The 19,989-nt window shown below is 52.3% G+C and overlaps 1 protein-coding gene across 3 annotated transcripts in view; it reads left to right on the plus strand.

The window, feature by feature from the left end:
- The window catches only part of KLHL18 (kelch like family member 18), a 54,670-nt gene extending 35,357 nt beyond the window's left edge, over window positions 1-19,313 (plus strand). For 2 of the 3 annotated variants that reach the window (XM_025885186.2, XM_025885188.2), the window contains 8 exons: window positions 222-362; window positions 4,364-4,562; window positions 7,182-7,342; window positions 8,566-8,702; window positions 10,084-10,321; window positions 13,477-13,581; window positions 15,062-15,173; window positions 16,091-19,313. In XM_025885186.2, the coding sequence (XP_025740971.1) occupies window positions 222-362; window positions 4,364-4,562; window positions 7,182-7,342; window positions 8,566-8,702; window positions 10,084-10,321; window positions 13,477-13,581; window positions 15,062-15,173; window positions 16,091-16,477 (1,480 nt within the window). In that variant the 3' untranslated portion in view covers window positions 16,478-19,313. The remainder of the gene's footprint in view (window positions 1-221; window positions 363-4,363; window positions 4,563-7,181; window positions 7,343-8,565; window positions 8,703-10,083; window positions 10,322-13,476; window positions 13,582-15,061; window positions 15,174-16,090) is intronic. The other variant, XM_025885187.2, reaches the window with a different exon arrangement.
- The last annotated feature ends 676 nt before the right edge of the window (window positions 19,314-19,989 follow it).

The following is a 19,989-nucleotide window of genomic DNA, read 5'->3' on the forward strand; positions in this document are numbered from 1 at the left end:
TTTTTAAAATTTTCTGTAATAAGATTATTTGGGCAATAAAGACAGCTTACGAAGTAGAATGACTCTTCAACTCTGGTGAAGTCATTATTCCTGTCATGCAGATTCTCGAAGGGCATGGGCTAAATGGGTTTTAGAGCAGGGCCCATGCATTCCCCAGGTAGGCATGTCAGCTCAGTGAGGGCCAGAGTCTCTGAAGCGGATCTTTTCTCTCCTTTCTCTAGCGCCCTGGAGGCTCTGATCAACTTTGCCTACAACGGCCACCTTGCCATTGACCAGCAGAACGTGCAGTCGTTGCTGATGGGGGCGAGCTTCCTGCAGCTGCAGAGCATCAAGGACGCCTGCTGCACATTCCTTCGAGAACGGTGAGGCCATGGACTCGGCCATGGCGGGGAGCGCGCCCAGGTCGTTCCTGGAGCCCCCTGCCGATTCGCTCAGTCTGGGCATACAGAATTTTATGAAGGGAGTGAGCCAGGGAGCTGACTCTTCAAATCGCTGTCGAGTGGTGCCCAGTTCTTTGGGGTGAACCTTTGAGGAACAGATTTACAGACCTCTGCCTGTGCTCTCTCCTGGCCTGACACGCACCTCTTCTGGTCCCCCAGTTTGACCAGTGCTAACTTAGCTGACTGTCACCACCAAACCGACGGATTCCGTACTGCCTCTCTGTTCCATAGCCTGTCTCCATCTTTGTGTAGATCCTTTCCCCTCCTTGAAAGTCTTGACTTTTTTTTCCTTCCACTCTTTAGGGGCCCACCCAAATTTCACCTCCTGGAACTCTGTGTCCCCCCTCAGTCCCCTGGAAGCAATCACTGTATACTCTCTTAGGGTACGGACCATGGAGTATATCCCTACCTAGGTCCAGCGTTCAGCAATGCCCCTTTGATGACTGAGCTGATAAGAAGGCTCTTTCTCCCCCTCAAGAAGGGGAGCTCTTAGCCATAAGATCAAAGCTGCCTCTTAAGCACTAGAGACTTGGGGGTGCACGTTAGTGCTGGGCTCCACACAATGTCTGTGGTGCTCTACGAGACCTGGTCTCCACCTGAGCTACTGCGATCACAAGGTCCCTGGCCTGAAGACCAGCATTCTTTCTGTCTCAGATCTGCCCTCCTGAACCTCATTTCCTCTTAGAGCTGACCTCTCCCTCTCTCATTCCGGCTCCACAAATCCAACTCATTCAGCAGCTCTGTGGACCCCACCTGCTGTCCCCATCCTGCCCCCGTGGTGCTCATGGACATCACTGAGCACTGCTGTGTGTGCAGCTAGTCTTAATAACCATGGTAATGATGCTTAGCACGCAGGGCACGCTGCTGGGTGCAGGGTGAGTGGTTTCATCGTAGGTCCTATTTCAGGTTTTACAGATGAGACCACATAAGGACAATGTAGCCCCAGAGCCTGGCTTGACCCTCTGCTGGGATGCCTTCTGGGTCAGGCTGGAGGGATGCATGCGGGGGGATGTGAGGCACACTGGCTATCCTACTCACTTGGGAGCTGCTTAAGGATACAGACCAGACTTGGTTTATCTCTGTCTCCACAGAGCTCAGAATGATTAAGTCGGCATTCTGGAAAGGATTAAGTTGGCCACTCTCACAAGGGGACAACAGCTCCACCTAGGGGCCTTTGAGGTCATCACTCTCAATACTGGACCTAGCCTCTTACAAAGGAGTGCCACGCAAAAGATGCTTAGAAAAGTGATTTTTAGACCAGTGGAGTTTTTACATGCATCAGTGATATTTTGGGAAGACGCACTTAAGCACAAAGCCTGACATTATGAGTCTGTCCTTGACATTCTCCCTTTCAGCCCTGCAAGATCCCTTCTGAGCCTCACTTCACACCTTATTCCTGTCTTTATTCCTTCCCACAGGCCCCAGAGGCTTGACCTGCTTTCTGTTTTCTTTCCAGTAGTTACCATCACTGCCTCTCTTCCTTGGAGTGGTTCTCCCTGAGCCTGGCTGCGGAGTGTGTTAGGGGGTCCCACCTGCCCCCTTCCCATGTGCCTGTATTCAAAGACAAGCACGTGGGCCCTTTGTTGTCAAGCTGTGATTACTAATGACTTGAGAGAAACCATTCTGAGCGTTAGTGGAAAAGACAGGACTTCTGTCTTTTCAGCACAGAGAAGCTGTAAAGCTCTCAGAGTTTTCCATGAGGTTGGGGTTGATATTTTTCTTGTGGCCCCTTTCCAAGCCTTCAGATGTATGGGCCTCCTTGTTTTTAGGTGAGCACTGGAGCTATGTATTTTCCAAAACTCTTTTCTCAGAATTGAACCAGAACATCAGATAAATCAGTGAACCAAGCCAGTGACTGACTTACTTCAGGTCACTGCTTCCTGCGTCTGATAAAGCATTACATCTTATTGTGGCCTCCCTGCTGACAAAGTCAAGAAGGTGGTTGCCAGTTGTGAGGTGGCTAATGGAAGATATGGGTCTACCTCTGCCCTTTGGGTTCATCTTCCCTCTTATCTTCCTCCGGCTCGTCTCCTGAACGGGGCCCTCTCCTGCATGGTAGACCTCCCTCCTCCTTCCCCACCAGCTGCCTCACAAGCAGGCTTCCCACATCCCATCCTCTTCGACGCAGAATCCCAGTTCAGTTGAAGGTGTGTTTTGCTCTCCTTATTATGCCATGCCAGTCAAAGACAGCCAAAGGCAAGGTACAGGAGTCCTTACCTGAGAGCCAGCAGATGGGAATGTGCTCTAGGCAGTATATTGACCATCCTTTCCCACGTCTTTGGACTCTATCCATTTCCCAGTCCGTGGCATCTTGAGTTGATGTCGTTGCAGTTGGAATCAGTGAATCACATGGTATAGAGGCCCAGGGAAGGTTGAGCCTCATATCTGCCATATGTGTGTAAAGGCCTATAAACAAATCTCATTCAGTCCCTGTAAGTGCTCCAGGAGAAAGGTGGTATTTGATGACTGAGCCGACATTCTGACCTTGAGCGCTGTGTTCCTGACTGGCCATGCGGCCTTGCCTAAGTGTTAGTCAGTGCTCATGCTTCCCTGGCCTTTGTGGAAATGCACAGAGATTTCCAAAGCCATGGACAGAGCCTCTTCAGGCTGGAAGGGAAGCAACAGCTTGTGGAATTTAGATTATCCCAAAGGCAGGCTCCTGAGAGACTCTGCCCTTCAGGTCTGCTGCTGGGGGACAGCAGTGATTGTTGGCTAGCGAGTATAACTCTGCCTATAACTTTACAAGACCAGTGCTCTAACCCCTGAGCTATGGAGCCTAACTTTGCCTATAACTTTAAACAACATGGCAGGGAAGGAAAGCAAGCAGTCTAATAAAGAAAACCTGGGCAATTTCCATCTGATAAACACCTTCTCCTTCCACAGATTATCAGTCACAAAGTCAAAATAAGAAAAGCAGAAAAGCCCCAACCCCAGAATCTCTTGCTGTCACCAAGATTTCAGAACCACGTTGGGTGCATTTGAGATTTTGTCACATGCAATAGTAGTAAGAAAAACGACCACGATGAAAATTAAGACAGCAGCTGACTTCACGCCAGGCACCATGCTGAGTGCTTTTGCCACATTCTTGCTTAATCGTGGCCACAGCTGTAGGAGCTGGCTAGCTCTTGTCCTCACCTTTTTCCAAGTGAGGCTGTTACGGACACTTGAGGAACCCTCCCATGTCACCTGGTGTGACGCAGGGCCCGGATTTACCCAGACGGCCCCAAGGAGGGCAGGTCTGCTTCCAGGTCATGGAAATGCACACGGGGTTCAGTCTCCACACCACCACTTGGCTTGTAGAGGGCTGGGAGCACGTGTCTTAGTTTCTCTGAGCCTCAGTTTTCCATCTAAAAATGGAAGTAATGACTACTCTGCAGTGCTGTTGAAAAGATTCTCTCTGGCAAAGTACCGGACGCGCTGATGGTGCTGAGTGAGTGGTAGCTACCGCTGGTGTTCCTGGGGGTCCAGTTAGACCATAGAGTCTAACCGCACTTCTTCCTGTTTACAGAAGATGAAGCGTAAGGGTCCTGGTGTTAGAGAAGTCATCTCTCCGCATGGTTTAAACTCTCATTCTACAACTTCAGTGCCCGTGTGGGGAACAGGTAGATATTTGACCAAGAATGTCAACGGCTGAAGGAAAGCAAACAGTATGTGTTCTCCTATTCTTCTGTCCTCAGAGCTGCTTCCCAGACTTGCCAGAGAACTCATCCCATCTAGACACAGTGAACACTAGGTCCAACAGGCAGTGTCTTCATTTTAAACCTTCACAATTGAGTCCTGAGCAGCACACCTGGGATCATGCACGGAGTTTGCAGCCAAGCTGAGAGCAAAGCAGGGTTTTCTCCATTCTGTAGCTCTGAGAATGACCAAACATACCATTCTTCCTCTACATTTTTTCTTTTCATCTTTTCTTATGCCAAAAGTCTCCACCCCAAAAATTGCCTGGGTGTCCGCCAGTTTGCTGAGACCATGATGTGCGCTGTGCTGTACGACGCAGCCAACAGCTTCATCCACCAGCACTTTGTGGAGGTGTCCATGTCGGAAGAATTCCTGGCCCTGCCCTTGGAAGATGTGCTTGAGCTGGTGTCTCGGGATGAGCTGAATGTAAAGTCAGAGGAGCAGGTCTGTAAAGCACAGTAGCCGTCTGCAGGGGACTCAGGGGCTCCTGTTCTTTTTAATCTTTGTTTTCTTTTTTTTTTTTCCATGAAGACCATGTGTGTGCAGCTTGTTTATTATGGGTTTGTTTCATTACACTATGTGCATGTTTCATGAGAACTTTGTATCCATTTCAGTGTCTTACATTCAGTGGATTTTATCAACATTGCACCCCTTATTCTTAGATGTCAGGCGATTTCCAGTATTTACTATTAGAAGTAATGCTGCCTCGAACTGGAAATTAGCATAGATAACGCTTTCAAAGAGTCTTATTCTAAAGGAGAGCAGAGCACTGGGGCAATCACTGGGGAAGAATATGAAGTTGGAAGGGGTTGGCTGGTTTGTTTTTTAAGGTGAGAAAAATGGCAGTACATTTGACTACTGGTGGGAATTTTCCAGAAGAGAGGGAAGAGTCAGTGATGCAGGAGGAAGGGGAGAATGGCTGCTGACATGACGTCCTGGAGGAAGCGAGAGGCCGGCTTGAGGGCACGGGGTGTCCCTGCTGGGAGCACCAGCCCCTCGTGTCCGTCCCCACAGGAGGGAGAACCCCCGCAGCCAGGGGCACGGGGAGGCGCAGGGTGGGAAGGGACATGCTGGCAGATTCTACTGACGTTCTCTTCTGCCATGTGTCTGTTTTCTTACCTGAGAATGAGGATCGGGAGGAGGGTGAGAAATGTGAGGAGAGATGAAAAGTCGTGAGCCAGGCCTCTGGGAGCGGGAGAGGAAACGGATGATACCCGGGAAGCGAAGAGGGGCTTGGTGGGAAGCAGGGCCTGATGGGATTACCGACCACAAAGTTGGAATGGACCCACCAAGGGATGCCTGGCTGGCTCAGTCGGAGGAGCATGTGACTCGATCTTGGGGTTGTGAGTCTGAGCCCCATGTTGGGTGTAGAAATTACTAAAAAGAGAGAAGAAAGGACCAGCCAGCTCTGTCAGCTGCATTTGCTGGCACAGGTGCAGAGTGCAGGTGGGGGTGAACTTACAGAGCTGGACCTCACCAGGGTAGAGACTTTTTTTTTTTTTTAAAGATTTTATTTATTTATTTGAGAGAGAGAATGAGAGATAGAGAGCACGAGAGGGAAGAGGGTCAGAGGGAGAAGCAGACTCCCTGCTGAGCAGGGAGCCCGATGCGGGACTCGATCCCGGGACTCCAGGATCATGACCTGAGCTGAAGGCAGTCGCTTAACCAACTGAGCCACCCAGGCGCCCCAGGGTAGAGACTTTTCAAGGTGGGCGTGATTAAGGGAGGAAGGTGCACAGCATGGGCGCTGAGGGCACCCACCTCAGAATCCGCGGAACCCATGCTGGGTGAGACGGCAGGGAGCAGGTGGGCCAGAGGGGCCCTGAGCGCGAGGTTGGGAGAGAGGGAGCAGCGTCAAAGGCCCGTTGGCATCAGTTACTGAGGGGAAAGGACTGGAGGTGGTGGTCAGCACCGGCAGACTGAAACTGATGGAAGAGGCGAAGCCTTTGAATGACTAGGGTCCTCGAAGGACAAAGAAGACCTCTTCCCAGGGGTGGCCAAGAAGAGCGTGAATAAATGAGAGTGCAGGGTGTTAGCAGTCAGGGAGGAGCAAAGGGCGATCCCTTTGATCAGCAGAGGTGTGGCACAGACACATGAAGAGGACCGTGAGGAGACATTACTTGGAGCAGAGGGTGGCTAGGGCTGGACAGCGAAGGGCTCCGGTGCCGGGGTGAGATGCTCGGACCTGGCCCTGCAGACGCCGGGAGCTCCTCTGCGGCAAGGCCTCCACTGGTCCAGTCGCTGGGAAACCTATCCAAGGCCCCAGGCAGAGCAGCTTGGGATGCTTGCAGTGTGGAGTCCTGGCCTGCCGTGAAGCTCTGCTTCTGCAGGAGGAACCCCAGGCTCTAGGAGGCAAGCTGTTGGGAGGTTAGTCCCAACTCGGCTCATTTCCCTAATGTCCGAAGAGCAGTAGTAAAGGGGGCCCTGAGTGTGGCCGTGCGGGCGCTGTAGGTGCAGGGAAGAGCCCCGTCCCAAGAGCAAGCCGTGTCCCAAGCTCTCCCACTAATGAATATGACCTGGGGCAGCTCGTTTACCGGTTATACATTGGATCCCAGGTTTTAAAGGGAAGTACCCTCGTGGCTGGAGCCTTTAGGGAAAGCTCCAGAGAACATCAATCTGGAACCAGGCCTTAAGGAAAGGGGGGGTGGGTTTAGATGAAGAGGAGGATATGAGGGGCCTTCGAGGTGAAAGGGACAGTGTGCACAGAGAACTGGCCAGCCTGTGAGAACAGAGGGTGGAGGGGTCGAGGAGGGAAGACAAGCAAACAGTGTGGGGAGATGCACAAAGGAGTAAGGAACCATGTGCAGCTTTTCACTAGGAGGATGTGATAAAAACCGGGAAGCTGTTACAGTCACTGAGGCTTGCCTTTCAAGAGGCTGGGCCAAATGGGGCAGCTTGGGGAAGCAGAAGACAGTGACTTCAGGAGACAAGTAGGAGGAAAGATGTATGGGCCTGAGGGACTGCCTCAGTATAGGGAGTGGAGGCATCGAGACTGGGGGGCCTGGGGACGTGGCCCCTGGGAGCGAGGAGTAACTACACGGCTTGCACTCTCTGCCATGGCAGGTCTTTGAAGCTGCGTTGGCCTGGGTCAGATATGACCGGGAGCAGAGGGGGCCCTGCCTGCCCGAGCTGTTGTCCAATATCCGCCTGCCCCTCTGCCGGCCCCAGTTCCTGTCAGACCGCGTGCAGCAGGATGACCTGGTGCGTTCCTGCCACAAATGCAGGTGAGCGAGGGCCAGCCTGCACAGGATGCTGTGGGGGGCGGCGGGGGGGAGCAGGCAGAGAAGAGAACTTGGCCACTTAGGCTGTTTGTGTTCCAGCTCAGGGGTAGAAGGATTTGGAGTGGTCAGTCCTAATTCACGGCACGCAGATTGATCTGCCTTGTGTCTAGAGCCTGAAAGAGCCCGAGTCTGACCCCTTGGGCAAAGAAATGTGCCATGAGGGAGCATTGAGGCAGAAGGGGCTTCCTCCCCTACACTCCCTGAGGATTTCCTAGCATCTCCAGGAGCTGACTTAGTGGTGACTCCCTGGGGCTCCTTGTCCTCTCCAGTAAACATTAGTCAGTGCACTGGCCTCAGGTGGGTTTGGGCCCGTCCACAGTGATGGGCAAGGGGGGACATGTTTACCAGCATGGAAAACTTTTACCCAGGGTAAATCGGTGATGATGTGGCACAGCGGAGCTCCCAAAACAGCTCAGAAGGCGGTAGCCATATAGGAGGATCATTATAAAAGTAGAATAGCAAAGGAAAATGTTCACCTTCCTCCACACAGCTTGCCATATTCACAGCAGGGTCAGAGGAAGTCCGTGGCTGTGTGTGAGCCGTATGAAGGTGTGTGGCAGGAGGGGGTGGAGGTGTGGCTGCAGGTAGGGGGACCCCGTGACAAGCAGTCTCAAGGGGGCTTTTGGAGTTTGAACTTCATTCTCTAGGCAATGGGTAGCTATCAAAGGTTCTCAGACAGCTTGGGCTGTAGTGTGGAGGGTGGATTGGAGGACCGGAGGCAGGGCCATCCGTCAGTAGCAGTCAGCTTCTGCTGCCCCAGTCTGGGTGAGGAATGGTGCATTGCAGGGTGTGGGCCAGACGGATAGGAAGGAAGAGCTGGGTCTCAGTGGTGACAGGGTGCAGGCTGCTTGTCGAACCTCCCTAACACCAGCTGTCGTGCCACCACCCTGTTCTCCTCCTGCTACGTGTGTGCCTATTAGAAGATACTCATTCTGATTACTCTCACTGAGGTGGGCTCTGCTCATCTGCCCCTCTGAGTCTGAGCATGTTTCAGTAGCTGTGTGTGGTTCCCCCTGGACTCGCTTGGGTTCAAGACCAAACCTTCCAGAAGGCTGCTCCTCCCATGTTTCCCTTCCAGTTGGGGGTGGGGCAACCAGACTCGGAAATACAAATGTAGACCACGTGGAGAAATACCTCCTGTCCTAACATGCGACACCTTCTTCCAGGGACCTGGTAGACGAAGCAAAGGACTATCACCTCATGCCGGAGCGCCGGCCCCACCTGCCGGCTTTCAGAACTCGGCCTCGCTGCTGCACGTCCATCACGGGCCTTATCTATGCCGTGGGGGGCCTCAACTCAGCAGGTATCTTGCAGCTCCCCTTTGCAGGGCGCTGTCTGGGACTTTGTGGATAAAAAGGCACCAAACAACCTAGTCTGGTCCTCTGGTCCCCTCCTTTGTATGTCACACCCTGGTCCCTCTTGATTTGATACAGCTATTATGCTATGCAGTGAAAGCATGTCAGGTATGAATACCATCAAGTCAGAATACCAGAGCTAAATACCATCCCTGGGTAGAATGCAGTCCAGGACCCAGCTGTTACCAGGCTAATCACATTTGGTCATATGGATCTCTGGGGTTAGACTCTATGTCTGTCACCATAAGAAGGAAAATTCTCCAAATACACGGTCAGCACTATCCATAATACCGCTTTCTCTCCACCTGCTGCCTCCCACGCAGTGCACACATGCTTTGGAGTCAGCATGTTCTCGGCAGCTCTTACCCAGCCAAGTTTTCAGGCAAGCTCATGAGGCCCTCTGCCCTCCTGCCCACCCAGGCACCACTGCAGGGCAGTGGAGATTTCATGGGGAGGGCAATGTGGCCTCCTGAATCTTGGTGGCATAGTGGCAAAGGGCGGAGTCACCTCCCACATGAAGGCCGCCCTTTTCTCTGGGTCAGTCCAGGCTCATGGAGGGGGGCAGGTGGTGGGCAGTCCTGGGCAGTTTCATTTTTAATTGAAGCTTAATGAGAGATGGGTCAGTTTACCAGTCGGTTTACCATATACTTGTTAACCATGTGTCCTGGAAAGGGGGTGTCCTCAGCTAGTAAACACTGAAGTGTGGTAGGTGCGAAGTGCCCCACAATAGAATAAAACAGGGAGGGGGGATTATTTTATTTGATCTAAAAAAAAAAAAACCCTGTTGTAAATGGTAGGGTTGGAATCATCATTCCTGGCTACTATAACTACTATTTATTGAGCACTTAGTGTGTTCTAGAACTATGCTAGGTGCTTTGCCTATTCTGTCATTTAATCCTGACGATAACTCTGCCATAGAGATTATCTCCATGTCACATGTGAGAACAGAAGATGGGGATACAAAGCACCTTGCCCAGGGTCACACGCTAGTAAGTGAAAGTCGGCGGGGGGACCCATGCCCTTCCTTGTGGGCATGCCTCCTGCACTGGGGAAACAGTGTGTCCATCTCCCTTCGACTTTGGCCTTAAGCAGGTGGCATACCTCATTGCAGTTTAAAACTGCCCTCTAGAAAGTGAATGCCTCCTGTCTGATCTGATTTTCCTTGAAGAATTCAGTTTGAGGTTAGCACGGCTGAAACGTCTTAGTGGGCCCATCTGGCTTGAGTATTTCTGTGGGAAGAACTGATAGAGTCAAGTCGAACATTCCATGTAATCAGTGCCCAACAGCTGTGATCTAAACACATGGTCTCATTTGTTTTAATTTGAGTAGCAAATTTTTATGCAGGTGATTCCCTGAATGTGGTGGAAGTGTTCGACCCCATCGCCAATCGCTGGGAGAAGTGCCATCCCATGACAACAGCCCGCAGCCGCGTCGGTGTGGCTGTGGTGAACGGGCTTCTCTATGCCATTGGGGGGTATGACGGCCAGCTACGGCTGAGCACTGTGGAGGTCTACAACCCAGAGACGGACACGTGGACCAGAGTGCGGAGCATGAATAGCAAGAGAAGGTATTCTGGAAGCCACTTGTGCAGCCTGAGCATACACACTGAGCATCTGGGGAGCGCCATGCTAGACAGGCAGGGGCACATAATAATATAAAACACAAGCCAGCCTGGGAATTTCCTGCAGCCAGGCCAGCCACTGCCACTCCCGGGAGCTCAGCCCCATCTGCTCAAAAGTAAAGTCCTTGCCTTGTCCTTTGAGGAGCTTAGAGAGATGAGACATGGACATGTGGAAGTTGTATTGTTATTTAAGTATCAGATAAGAATGGAAAATGTATGTTATGGAAGATTCTAGAAGGGAAAGAAACTGGATGGAAACGTCTGGAAGATTTCAGGGAAGAGGTGGGATTAAAGTTGAAACTTGAAGAATAAGGAGGATTTAACTTTATTAGTGATGAAAGGACATGAGAAGTGTTGTCCTTTATACCCTCTTCCCCACCTCCACCCCACCCCCCGGTCTCTCCCACACACGTGCTTCTGCCACCCTGGGAGTATGTGAGCCATAGCAACATGCTTCACTTCAGTCACCCGCCCTCCCCCTGCCAGGTGTGAGCACGTAGGTGGACCAAGTTTATGTCTCTTAATACACTCAGATACTTGTCTCCTCCATCCCTTGCCTGCTCAGATTTCCTGAAGAAGAGTTAGAGGGCATCCGAATGACACCTCCATTCAGCCTTCTCAGTGCCGAAGGGGCAGGCGGCCTCTTCCCTTCCGTCAGACGTGTGGAGCATGTGCACGGCTGGGCTCTGGAGCGGTGGGGGGGGGGGGGGGGGTCCCTGGACAAGGTCTTCTCTTCTTCTGCCCTCAGTAGGGCCACCCTGGATCACCAGTTTCAAGTGGCGCTCAGCTTTCTCTTCCGGGGCTGACAGAGTAGAGGAAGTGGTCCGTACCCCTATAACCAAAACAGTTCTGCATTTCTCTCTCACAAATTGAGCTTCCTTGACAGATGCCCAACTTTAGGGGAAAAGTTACATGAGTTGTTTTTGAAAGGGGCAGTTTGAAAACCACTGGGGCAGATGCTCTTCGAGGGCCTTTCTGCTTTGTAAATTCTGTGGCCCAAGCATTTGCCTGATAGGCCCCTTTGTCTGGCCCTGCTCTGGGTTTTCTGTGTGTAAGATCAAGCGACTGCCTGTGTGGCGAGCAAGAAGAAGTGTCAGGCCAGGAGGCACACGTACCACGTTCTGCAGTGTTAGCGTGTGGCCTCGGGCCGGGAGGAGTCTGCCTTTGTATGTACCAATAAGACCAGATTCACAAAGAGTCACAGTAGGTTCGCTTGGGAAGAAAAGAATTTGTATACATGATCTGCCCTTCCCTGAGCTAACAGTCTGTGGTTCCTTCCTCCCCCCTCCCTACCTCAGAGCTTCCCTTTTCTGCTCCTTGGGCGCCTTGCAGCCTTCTGTGGCCTCGGATGACTCATTACTCCATTTCTCCAGCCATGAGTGCCCTTTTTGCTTTCACTGCAACCCGTTGTTCTTCCTGGGGTGTCTGCTCTGGGCAACTTCCTTGCTTTGATGTCACAGAGTTTGGAGTGTTGTCTGGGAGGAAAGTCCTCTGGGCACCCCCTTCCCTCACTGTGGTTAATGCCCTGTTATTAGTAGCATGGACCCAGCTCCATTTCATCCCTTTGAAATTACAGGCTGCCGAACAATGTTCTGAGTCACTTCTCTCCTGCTGTCCCACATGGCTCTCTGTCATGCCTGTGGTGACAAACTCCTTCCTGCCATCATCCTTCCCCTCGCCTGCCATGTTCCATGCCAGGCCCCTCCCCTCTTCACACTGGCCTTTACCGCTTGGTTGATAGTTAACCTCACTCAGTTTTGTGGCATCTCTTCTGTCTCGTATTGTTGTTGAACTCCTGTGTTGTTACTTCTGTCCAGTTCTGGAAGGATAGTGACAGTGTCTGGTGAATTTGTGGTCTTCCCACAGTCCTTGCCTGAGGCCAGAGTCCTTTTCCTCTTCTGGGCCAGTTGAGGGGATCTGTTATGGTGTCCCTCAAAGGGACATTGCGCAGATCAGTTTGGTTTGCTGTGTACATTTGAAAGGTGGCAGTAAGCCTGGTGTATTTTATTTTCCTGTTTGTCAGCCACCCAGATTCATTTTGAATCTTCAGCACCAGATTTGAGAACAGTGAATTGGGCAGACTTGGCAGGCATTTTTAATTTCTCATGAGGCATGGTATAGAACAGATTATATGATTACGCCAGACCGTGGGGTCTTTGATCTGAGGAGAGGGGGGCACGGTGGGCAGCATGGGAGTGGGCTCGTCTCATTTAAATCCAAGGCCTGCCTCTTGGGCAGCCCGGAGAAGTACCCAACCTCCCCAGCCTCAGCTGCTCATCTGTGCCATGAAGATGGTGCTGCTTCCTTGGTGGGTGGGGTGAGGGGGGGCAAATGGCAAGCGCAGAGGACCTCCATCAGTGCACAGCGGGAACATAGCGTCACCCACAGAGCAAAGTAGGGGCCCTCGAGCCACATCTGTCATGAAAAGACATCTGTCAAACTTCACAGTGCATTAAAGAGGGAAATCAGGCTAACACAACAGATCTGTACAAAGCACGACACGAAGCACGGTCAGAGTCACATGGGGGAAGACCCCTGTCTTCCGGGAGGTCCCCACTTGTTACGAGGTGACAGGTGGCTTCCCAACACCCCCAGGCGCCAGAACAAGCCCCCGTGGGCAAGAGCTTCGGCTCGCTCGGCACTGTGGATCTAGGGCCCAGGACGGCACGCCTCCTTCTGAGTGCCGCGTGGGATCCGAGGGGTGAATGAGTGACCGTGACGACAGCGACAAGTGCTGGGGTAAAGAAGCTGTTCTGGCAGCGTGGGGCCGGGAGGGACTGATTCTTGCTGAGGGGTCCAGGACGGCTTTGTGAGCAGGAGAGAGAGAACTTTGACATAATGACACCTTGAGCACAGCCAGGTGGAAGGTGAGCATTTCAGACACAGCCAGGGCAGAGAGGGGGTCCCCCCCCCCCGAGGGAAGCCCGGCGGGGGGCACCGAAGGGCAGCTGCTTTCTCCTCACTTTTACACTTAGTCTCACACGTGGGGCTTGGGTCTGCTCTAGAAAGAGGCAGCGTGGTCAGGTGGATCTCCTAGGGAGCGTGCAAGGCTGGCCTAGGAGGTCTGAGGCCCGTCTGCATGACAGCTCTGTCTTTTTTAGCGCCATGGGGACGGTCGTGCTGGATGGACAGATCTACGTCTGTGGGGGCTATGATGGCAACTCTTCTCTCAGCTCTGTGGAGACCTACTCACCCGAGACAGACAAGTAAGGACTCCAGCTCCCCTGGGAAAACTGGAACTGGTTAAACAGACAGTATGAGAATGAGAACGGCAGTGTTTTATTTAAGCTTCTCAAGGATAGAGAGCATCTTACTCACCGTTTCAGCCCCTTTCGTACCTTGCGTATAATAGGTATTTAGTAACTTTTGGTTCAATGGATGAAGGATTGAATAAATTTTAAAAATAAATAGTAGTCTACCTAGGTAGTTTGAGATGTTTATTTAATGCTCTGTACCTCTTTGTTAAATCAGTCCGCTTTAATGGATATGCAGGTGGAAAGGGATGAGAAATAAATGAACAACACTTTCCAAAGTTAAGAGAGGTATGATTTGGGTAGGATGTGATTTAGAGGGGCAAGAAATGTTACGTGGTCAGGTAAGCTTGGAAGGCATTGATGTCCGTACTGCCAGAGTTCTTAATTTCCATCAAACATAGTAACATTTTAAAGACTGAAAATTTCTCCGGTGATATAATGCCTGTCACCATCTTATTTTGTGGAATACTCTTTGGAAAACAGCTGGCAAGGTTAGCCCAACTTTTTCATTTCAGTATTTGAATCTTCTCATAAGCCAGTTCATTGAATGGATTCATCAGAATGCTTTTCAGCCAACATTCCATTCACTTAACCAACTGACTGTGTATCAAGCTGGGTGTCTGAGATGCTTAAGGAGCAGCCGGTCCGCTGGGGCCACGGGTACATCGTGATTTTCCTACCCTGGGGGCCTCTGTCTGGAGCTCTTGGGTGCAGGGTGGGGAGCACCTTCATCTTTACCACGGCTGGCGGGGAGAGGCAGGGTGGCAGGGATGACTTCTGAGAGGTGACCCATCACAGATAGTGGGAGATGTGCATCGTAGGCAGGGAGACAGCACGAGGAGAGGCCCAGAAGAAGGAAAGTGCTCGTGAGGAGCCAGTGTGGGTGGCACACGGCAGGAGGTGAAAGTGGAAATAGATGAGGCCTGAGAGATAAAGAACTGCATAGGGAACTCGGACTCTGCCTTGGAGGAAACGGTGAGGAGCCCCCTGAGGGGTGTGCTGCACGGGGTCGGGATGGGCAGGGTCTGAAAGCCAGGTGACCTGTGCAGAGGCTGCGGCAGGCTGTCCCGGGGGGAGGCCCAAGCTAGGCCAGCGGTAGTGGGATTGGAGCAGGCAGTGACTAGAAGGCAGGCCAGGCGGACTTGGTGACCACAGGAATGTTGAAGATGAGGGAAAAGAGAGGCCATAAAAACACTGACTCTGAGTAGGACAACTAGATGGCCGGTGGTCCCATCCACAGGACCGGGTAGGAGCACGTCTGTAAGAGAGAGGGGCCTTATTTAGGACATGCTGATTTTGAGTGCCTACAGAGGTGGGGAGATTGTCCAGGATGAGAAGGAACACTGCACAGTTTGCCCCGCCCCTCCTGAGCTGTCCTGGGAGGACGGCAGCTCTGCATCTCATGGCTCCCTCCTCTGGCTCTTTCCTGCAGGTGGACAGTGGTGACCCCGATGAGCTCAAGTCGCAGTGCTGCTGGGGTGACGGTGTTTGAGGGCAGGATATATGTGTCAGGTGGCCACGACGGTCTGCAGATCTTCAGCAGCGTGAGTCTGGGCTCCCCCCGGGGCTAAGGGCACTCACTCCCTTCATCTTGGAGAATAATTTTGTTGTTAAAGAAAGATGTATTTATTTTGGAGAGAGAGAGCACAAGTGGGGTGAGGGGCAGGGGGAGAGGGAGAAGGAGAGAAGCAGACACCCCACTGAGTGTGGAGCCCAACACAAGGCTCAGTCTCACAACCCTAAGATCATGACCTAAGCCGAAATCAACAGTCAGACACTTAACCAACTGAGCCACTCAGGCGCGCCCCCCCCAACCTTTGAGAATAATTTTGAAAGGCAGTTCTTCGGAAGAAACTTCAGCCTTGCCATAACTGGGCAACGCGTCATCTAAAGAGGTTTCAGGCCATCTGCCACATGCTCGGAGATTCTTCTGAGACTGGAGCCAGGGGGCACAGAGGAGGGGTAGGTATGGCCATGCCACCCTCACCCCACCCTGCTCAGTTCTCCGCTGAACGCTGCATGAGAGCTGGCAAAATCCCTGCCCAGAGTAAGCTCAGCTATAGACGGTGCAGATTTGCCAATAGTTGTATTCTGGATAATTTGTTGGAAATTGCATTTATTCTTTAAAAAAAAAAAAAAAAAAACCTCAACCGCCATCTAGTGGTAGATCCATGGCGTCAGTCAGTGCAGCACTCTGGACAGATTTCAGGAGACCCTGCTCTCCTCGCGCCTCTGCCACTATAGCAGTGCATCCTCGGGCAACGCCTTTGTCTCCTGGGACGAAGAACAGAAGGGGTCAGAGTAGGCAGGGTCCCTCAATCAGCCCCAGAGCAGGAGTGCCGCTGCGGAAAGCGGGCCTCTCGCTGGAGTCTGACTCGCGTGGGCCGCTGTGGCCGCAAGCCCCCGTGTGGCCCGAGCTTTGGCTCCGACTGCTGGACCCGTGCCTCTCTCCCTGCTGCAGGTGGAGCACTACAACCACCACACGGCCACCTGGCACCCAGCCGCCGGCATGCTCAACAAGCGCTGTCGGCACGGAGCCGCCTCCCTGGGAAGCAAGATGTTCGTCTGTGGGGGCTATGACGGCTCTGGCTTCCTCAGCATCGCGGAGATGTACAGCTCTGTGGCCGACCAGTGGTGCCTGATCGTCCCCATGCACACACGCCGGAGCCGGGTTTCCCTGGTGGCCAGCTGTGGGCGCCTCTACGCCGTGGGGGGCTATGATGGACAGTCAAACCTCAGCTCAGTGGAGATGTATGACCCAGAGACAGACCGCTGGACGTTTATGGCCCCCATGGCATGTCACGAGGGAGGGGTTGGTGTGGGCTGCATCCCTCTCCTCACCATCTAAGGCAGAGCGGGGGATGTGGCGGGGTAGGGATCTGGTACAAATATAGGCACTCCCTTCCAGGGACAGGCCATCTTGGGAGAGGTGGGAGACCAGAAGATGGGGTGAATGTGAGCTCGCTGGAGGTACAGCTTTTCCAGGTGCTTACATCCTCCCTCACCGCGCTGCGCTCGGGACCTTCAAGCCTAGGTCACCAAGGTGTACCACGTGGGGCAGAGCCCCTCTGTGTTCCGCAGCTGGTGACACAGGACTGCTTTGCTGGTCCACACGTACACAGGCTCCATCCAAGCCCAGCTCCCACCTGCCACTTGCAGAAGGTCTGCCATCTGACGCTCCTCCTCGCCTGCTGCTCTCCAGCCATGGTGTGGCCAATATGCAGTGGGGTGGCTGCAGTGACCCACCCAGCCTGTTGGCAGCTGGGGTGCGGCTGGGGGAGGAAGGACGCGCTCGGGGTGTCCTCGTTGCCTGTGGTGGTGCCATCACAGCACCGTGCTGCTTGCACACGAGCACCTCCCTCTTCCATCCGAGGGCACAGAGGACTTGGTCCTCATTGCTGGGTAACCAGGGAGAACAGAAGCTCTTCCTGTGTCGAGTTTTGGTATTTCAGCGAGGTCTTTTCATCTTGTTGAGGAGTAACAGAAGAAGAAGAAGAAGAAGAAGGAAAAGAAGAAAGATACTTGAAAGAATCCGAAGGAAATTGAAATAAAGAAACACTTGAAAGAAACTGGAAAGAAAAGTACCTTTTTTTTAAGTGAACATTCTTTGGGAGAAGAAAATGTTCAAAGACACTAAAGGCGAATACGTGTTTCAGTGGAAAACCGCCCACCATGAGAAAGGTGACGCCCACTCCCACATTCGGGTCCCAGGGTCCTGAGGCCTCGCACGGCCCCCGGGGTCGCCTCTGAGCCCTCGCGTGTCCGGGATCAGTGTGCTCTTGACTGGTCCTCTAGCAAGGTGCTCACGGGGTTTGTATTCACACCCGCCATCAGAGGACTTTTTTTAACCGTAGGCTTAGCGAGTGGGCTGAATTACGGCTGGCCACTCTTCCAGGTGGGAGTTCCCAGTCGGTCACCGGAGGCTCCGGGTGCCCCTGTGGTTACCTCCCACGGCCACCATGGCGCTCACTCAAATTCCCTACCCCCACTTTCATTCCTCACCTGACCAGCAAGGAAACAGCAGGTCCGGCCAGATTCTCGCCCATCTGTCATTCTTGGATCGTTTTCTTCATTGTGATGCTTCTAGGGTACATTGACCGTTGGTACCTCTAGAACCTAACCAGGGACATGGTCCTTCCACCAGCCATGGCTGGCTTGGTCCAGTAACCTTGTCTACCCTGCCAGTCCACTGCTTCTCCATCCCCTCGCCAATTCCAGGGGCCTGGCCTCCCTCCAGCCCTCAGTAGAACGACCAGCAAGGTGGGCCTTTACATTCGAGCAAAGCTGACTTTATGGCAGAGAACTAGAGGCCGAAAGAATCTCTTGCTGCTGCAAAGAACAGATTTTATATTTCTTCCTCTGATATTAGCAAATGACCTCTTGAAGAGACTCCATGCTCCTTCCTCCTCCCTGTACGGGACCTCAATGTCGCACAGCAGGACCCGAACAGGAGGACACTTCTGTTACCAGTGCACTGGGCAGTGGGGCTGTCCTTCAACTGCTGCTGCCAAAATCTGGTTTTCTAAAATGCTTCCAGTACAGACTCAAAGAGGATACAGTTCCTTTCATGCAAGACTGGGTCTTAGGGCCCCCTTCTCCACCTGGCTGGTCTCCTGTCCCTTGCTGCCTGCCTGGGGTGTCCTGGAAGCGTGTTCAGAAAGGCACGGTGTGGAGCCTGAGACGTCTTTCCCACCCCAGTACCACAAGGTTTACGAGTGTGTGCAATCGCCATGTATCCAGAGGGAAGTACCTTTGTTAGCTGCCACTTAGGAGCTGGGCCTCTGCTACAAGCACTTGAAAATTATGTTTTATTTTAAAAGACTCAACAGTCTGATACAGTTGAGCCTGGGCTCATAGTGGAGCCCCAGCATTTCTCACTCCCTCTCGGTTTGCCTACAGAGGTAGACTCGGAAGGCAGTGGGGTCTGTGTTTCCTGTTGGAGAGAAGTGTGTCCATGCCTGTCTTGTTATAAGCCCTTCTGTGAACTAGAAACAGTCCTGGCCAGCCCAGGTCGTGGAGGGGTTAAGGATCAGTCAGTGGGCTAACAAGTGGGCCTCACAGGTCCTCAGGACGGTGGCACAGATTTTGCCATTGAGGCTGATAGATCATTTCCCTCACGATCTGCTGCTCTCGTAGTAACTTCCTAAGTCCACTCCCACCTCCTGGTGTGGAAGTTAACACCGCTGCCCCTGAGGCCAGTGTTTTGATCTGGGTGGGCTCAGCACAAGCGAGCCAACACCAACATTATCACACTCTTCAACAGTCAGCTCCTCAGTCTGAGGGGGAGTTTGCAAATGTCTGGGCTGGCTCTTTGGTGTTCAGGCCTTTCCAGGAGCCCTGTGAAAAGGAGAGTTCTCACCCAAGGATACTGTGAAAAGGGTATAACCAGCGGGTGGGGGAGATGTGCTCAGTGGACCAGCTCTGAGCACAGGACTGCTGTCCTAGGCCATTCCCCTTCCCAGATAACACACACAGCCTTGTCTTCCGGGTTTCACCTGAGATCAAAGCCAGGATGGGAGCTGAAGACCAGCCTTTTGACTCGGCTACAGAGCTGGGAGTAGGTAGAAAATCTGCTCTTCCCACCCCCCCAAGTCATTGTCCCCCAGCAAATCTTCCTTTTATTTATAGAACGCATGTCTTTTGTGTTAAGAAACCAAAGAGAAATAAAGAGTACACTCCTAATATCTTCTTATCCTTTCTTGTTTTATTTTTTAAATATTAGAAGTAAATCATCTTTTTATTGCCTTCCAGTGAAAAAATACGTTGGACAAAGTAAAATATTCCTGTGAAAATAAGAGAGGAGCCAGATGTATAGCAAAAGCAGTCTTTGGAGAGACGTGTGTGTATTTTATAAGAACGGGTTCGGGTGAAAAACACGCATGTTACGTACTTGCTGCTTTCCAAATCACTCCTCCTGGATTTCCCCTTTTCTTCACTCAGTGCGTAGAACACCAGTTCCCTGATGGAATGCGGCTGGCCTGTTGACCGTCTAGAAACAAAACGTCCAGCTCCTTTCTAAAACTCTGGGCCAGAGGTGCTTAACTTTGGTGCACACGAAAGTCACTAGAAAATTCTTAAACCACACACATTCATTCATAGATCCCTCCTTGGGGACCTATGGCTGGGGTGCAGCGCAGGCACTCCAGTGCAGGCAAATTCCCATGGTGGTTTGTCTGCTCCTCAAAATGTGAGAGAACCCGACTCTTGTGTTTAGTTTCTACTTCTCCAAATACAGCCACATTCCAGAGCTGCCTTCCTGAGATTACACCCTGGTTACTGTGGTTTGGGATGTCAGGAAACTCTTCATTCACACTTTTCCAAAGTCAGCTATGGTCAGTCTTATCCACCGGGTGATGATTA

This window comes from Callorhinus ursinus, unplaced genomic scaffold (genome assembly GCF_003265705.2).
Source record: "Callorhinus ursinus isolate GAN/ISIS: 27379988/994484 unplaced genomic scaffold, GSC_fseal_2.0 scaffold15, whole genome shotgun sequence".
In the NCBI taxonomy this organism is placed as follows: Eukaryota; Metazoa; Chordata; class Mammalia; order Carnivora; family Otariidae; genus Callorhinus; species Callorhinus ursinus.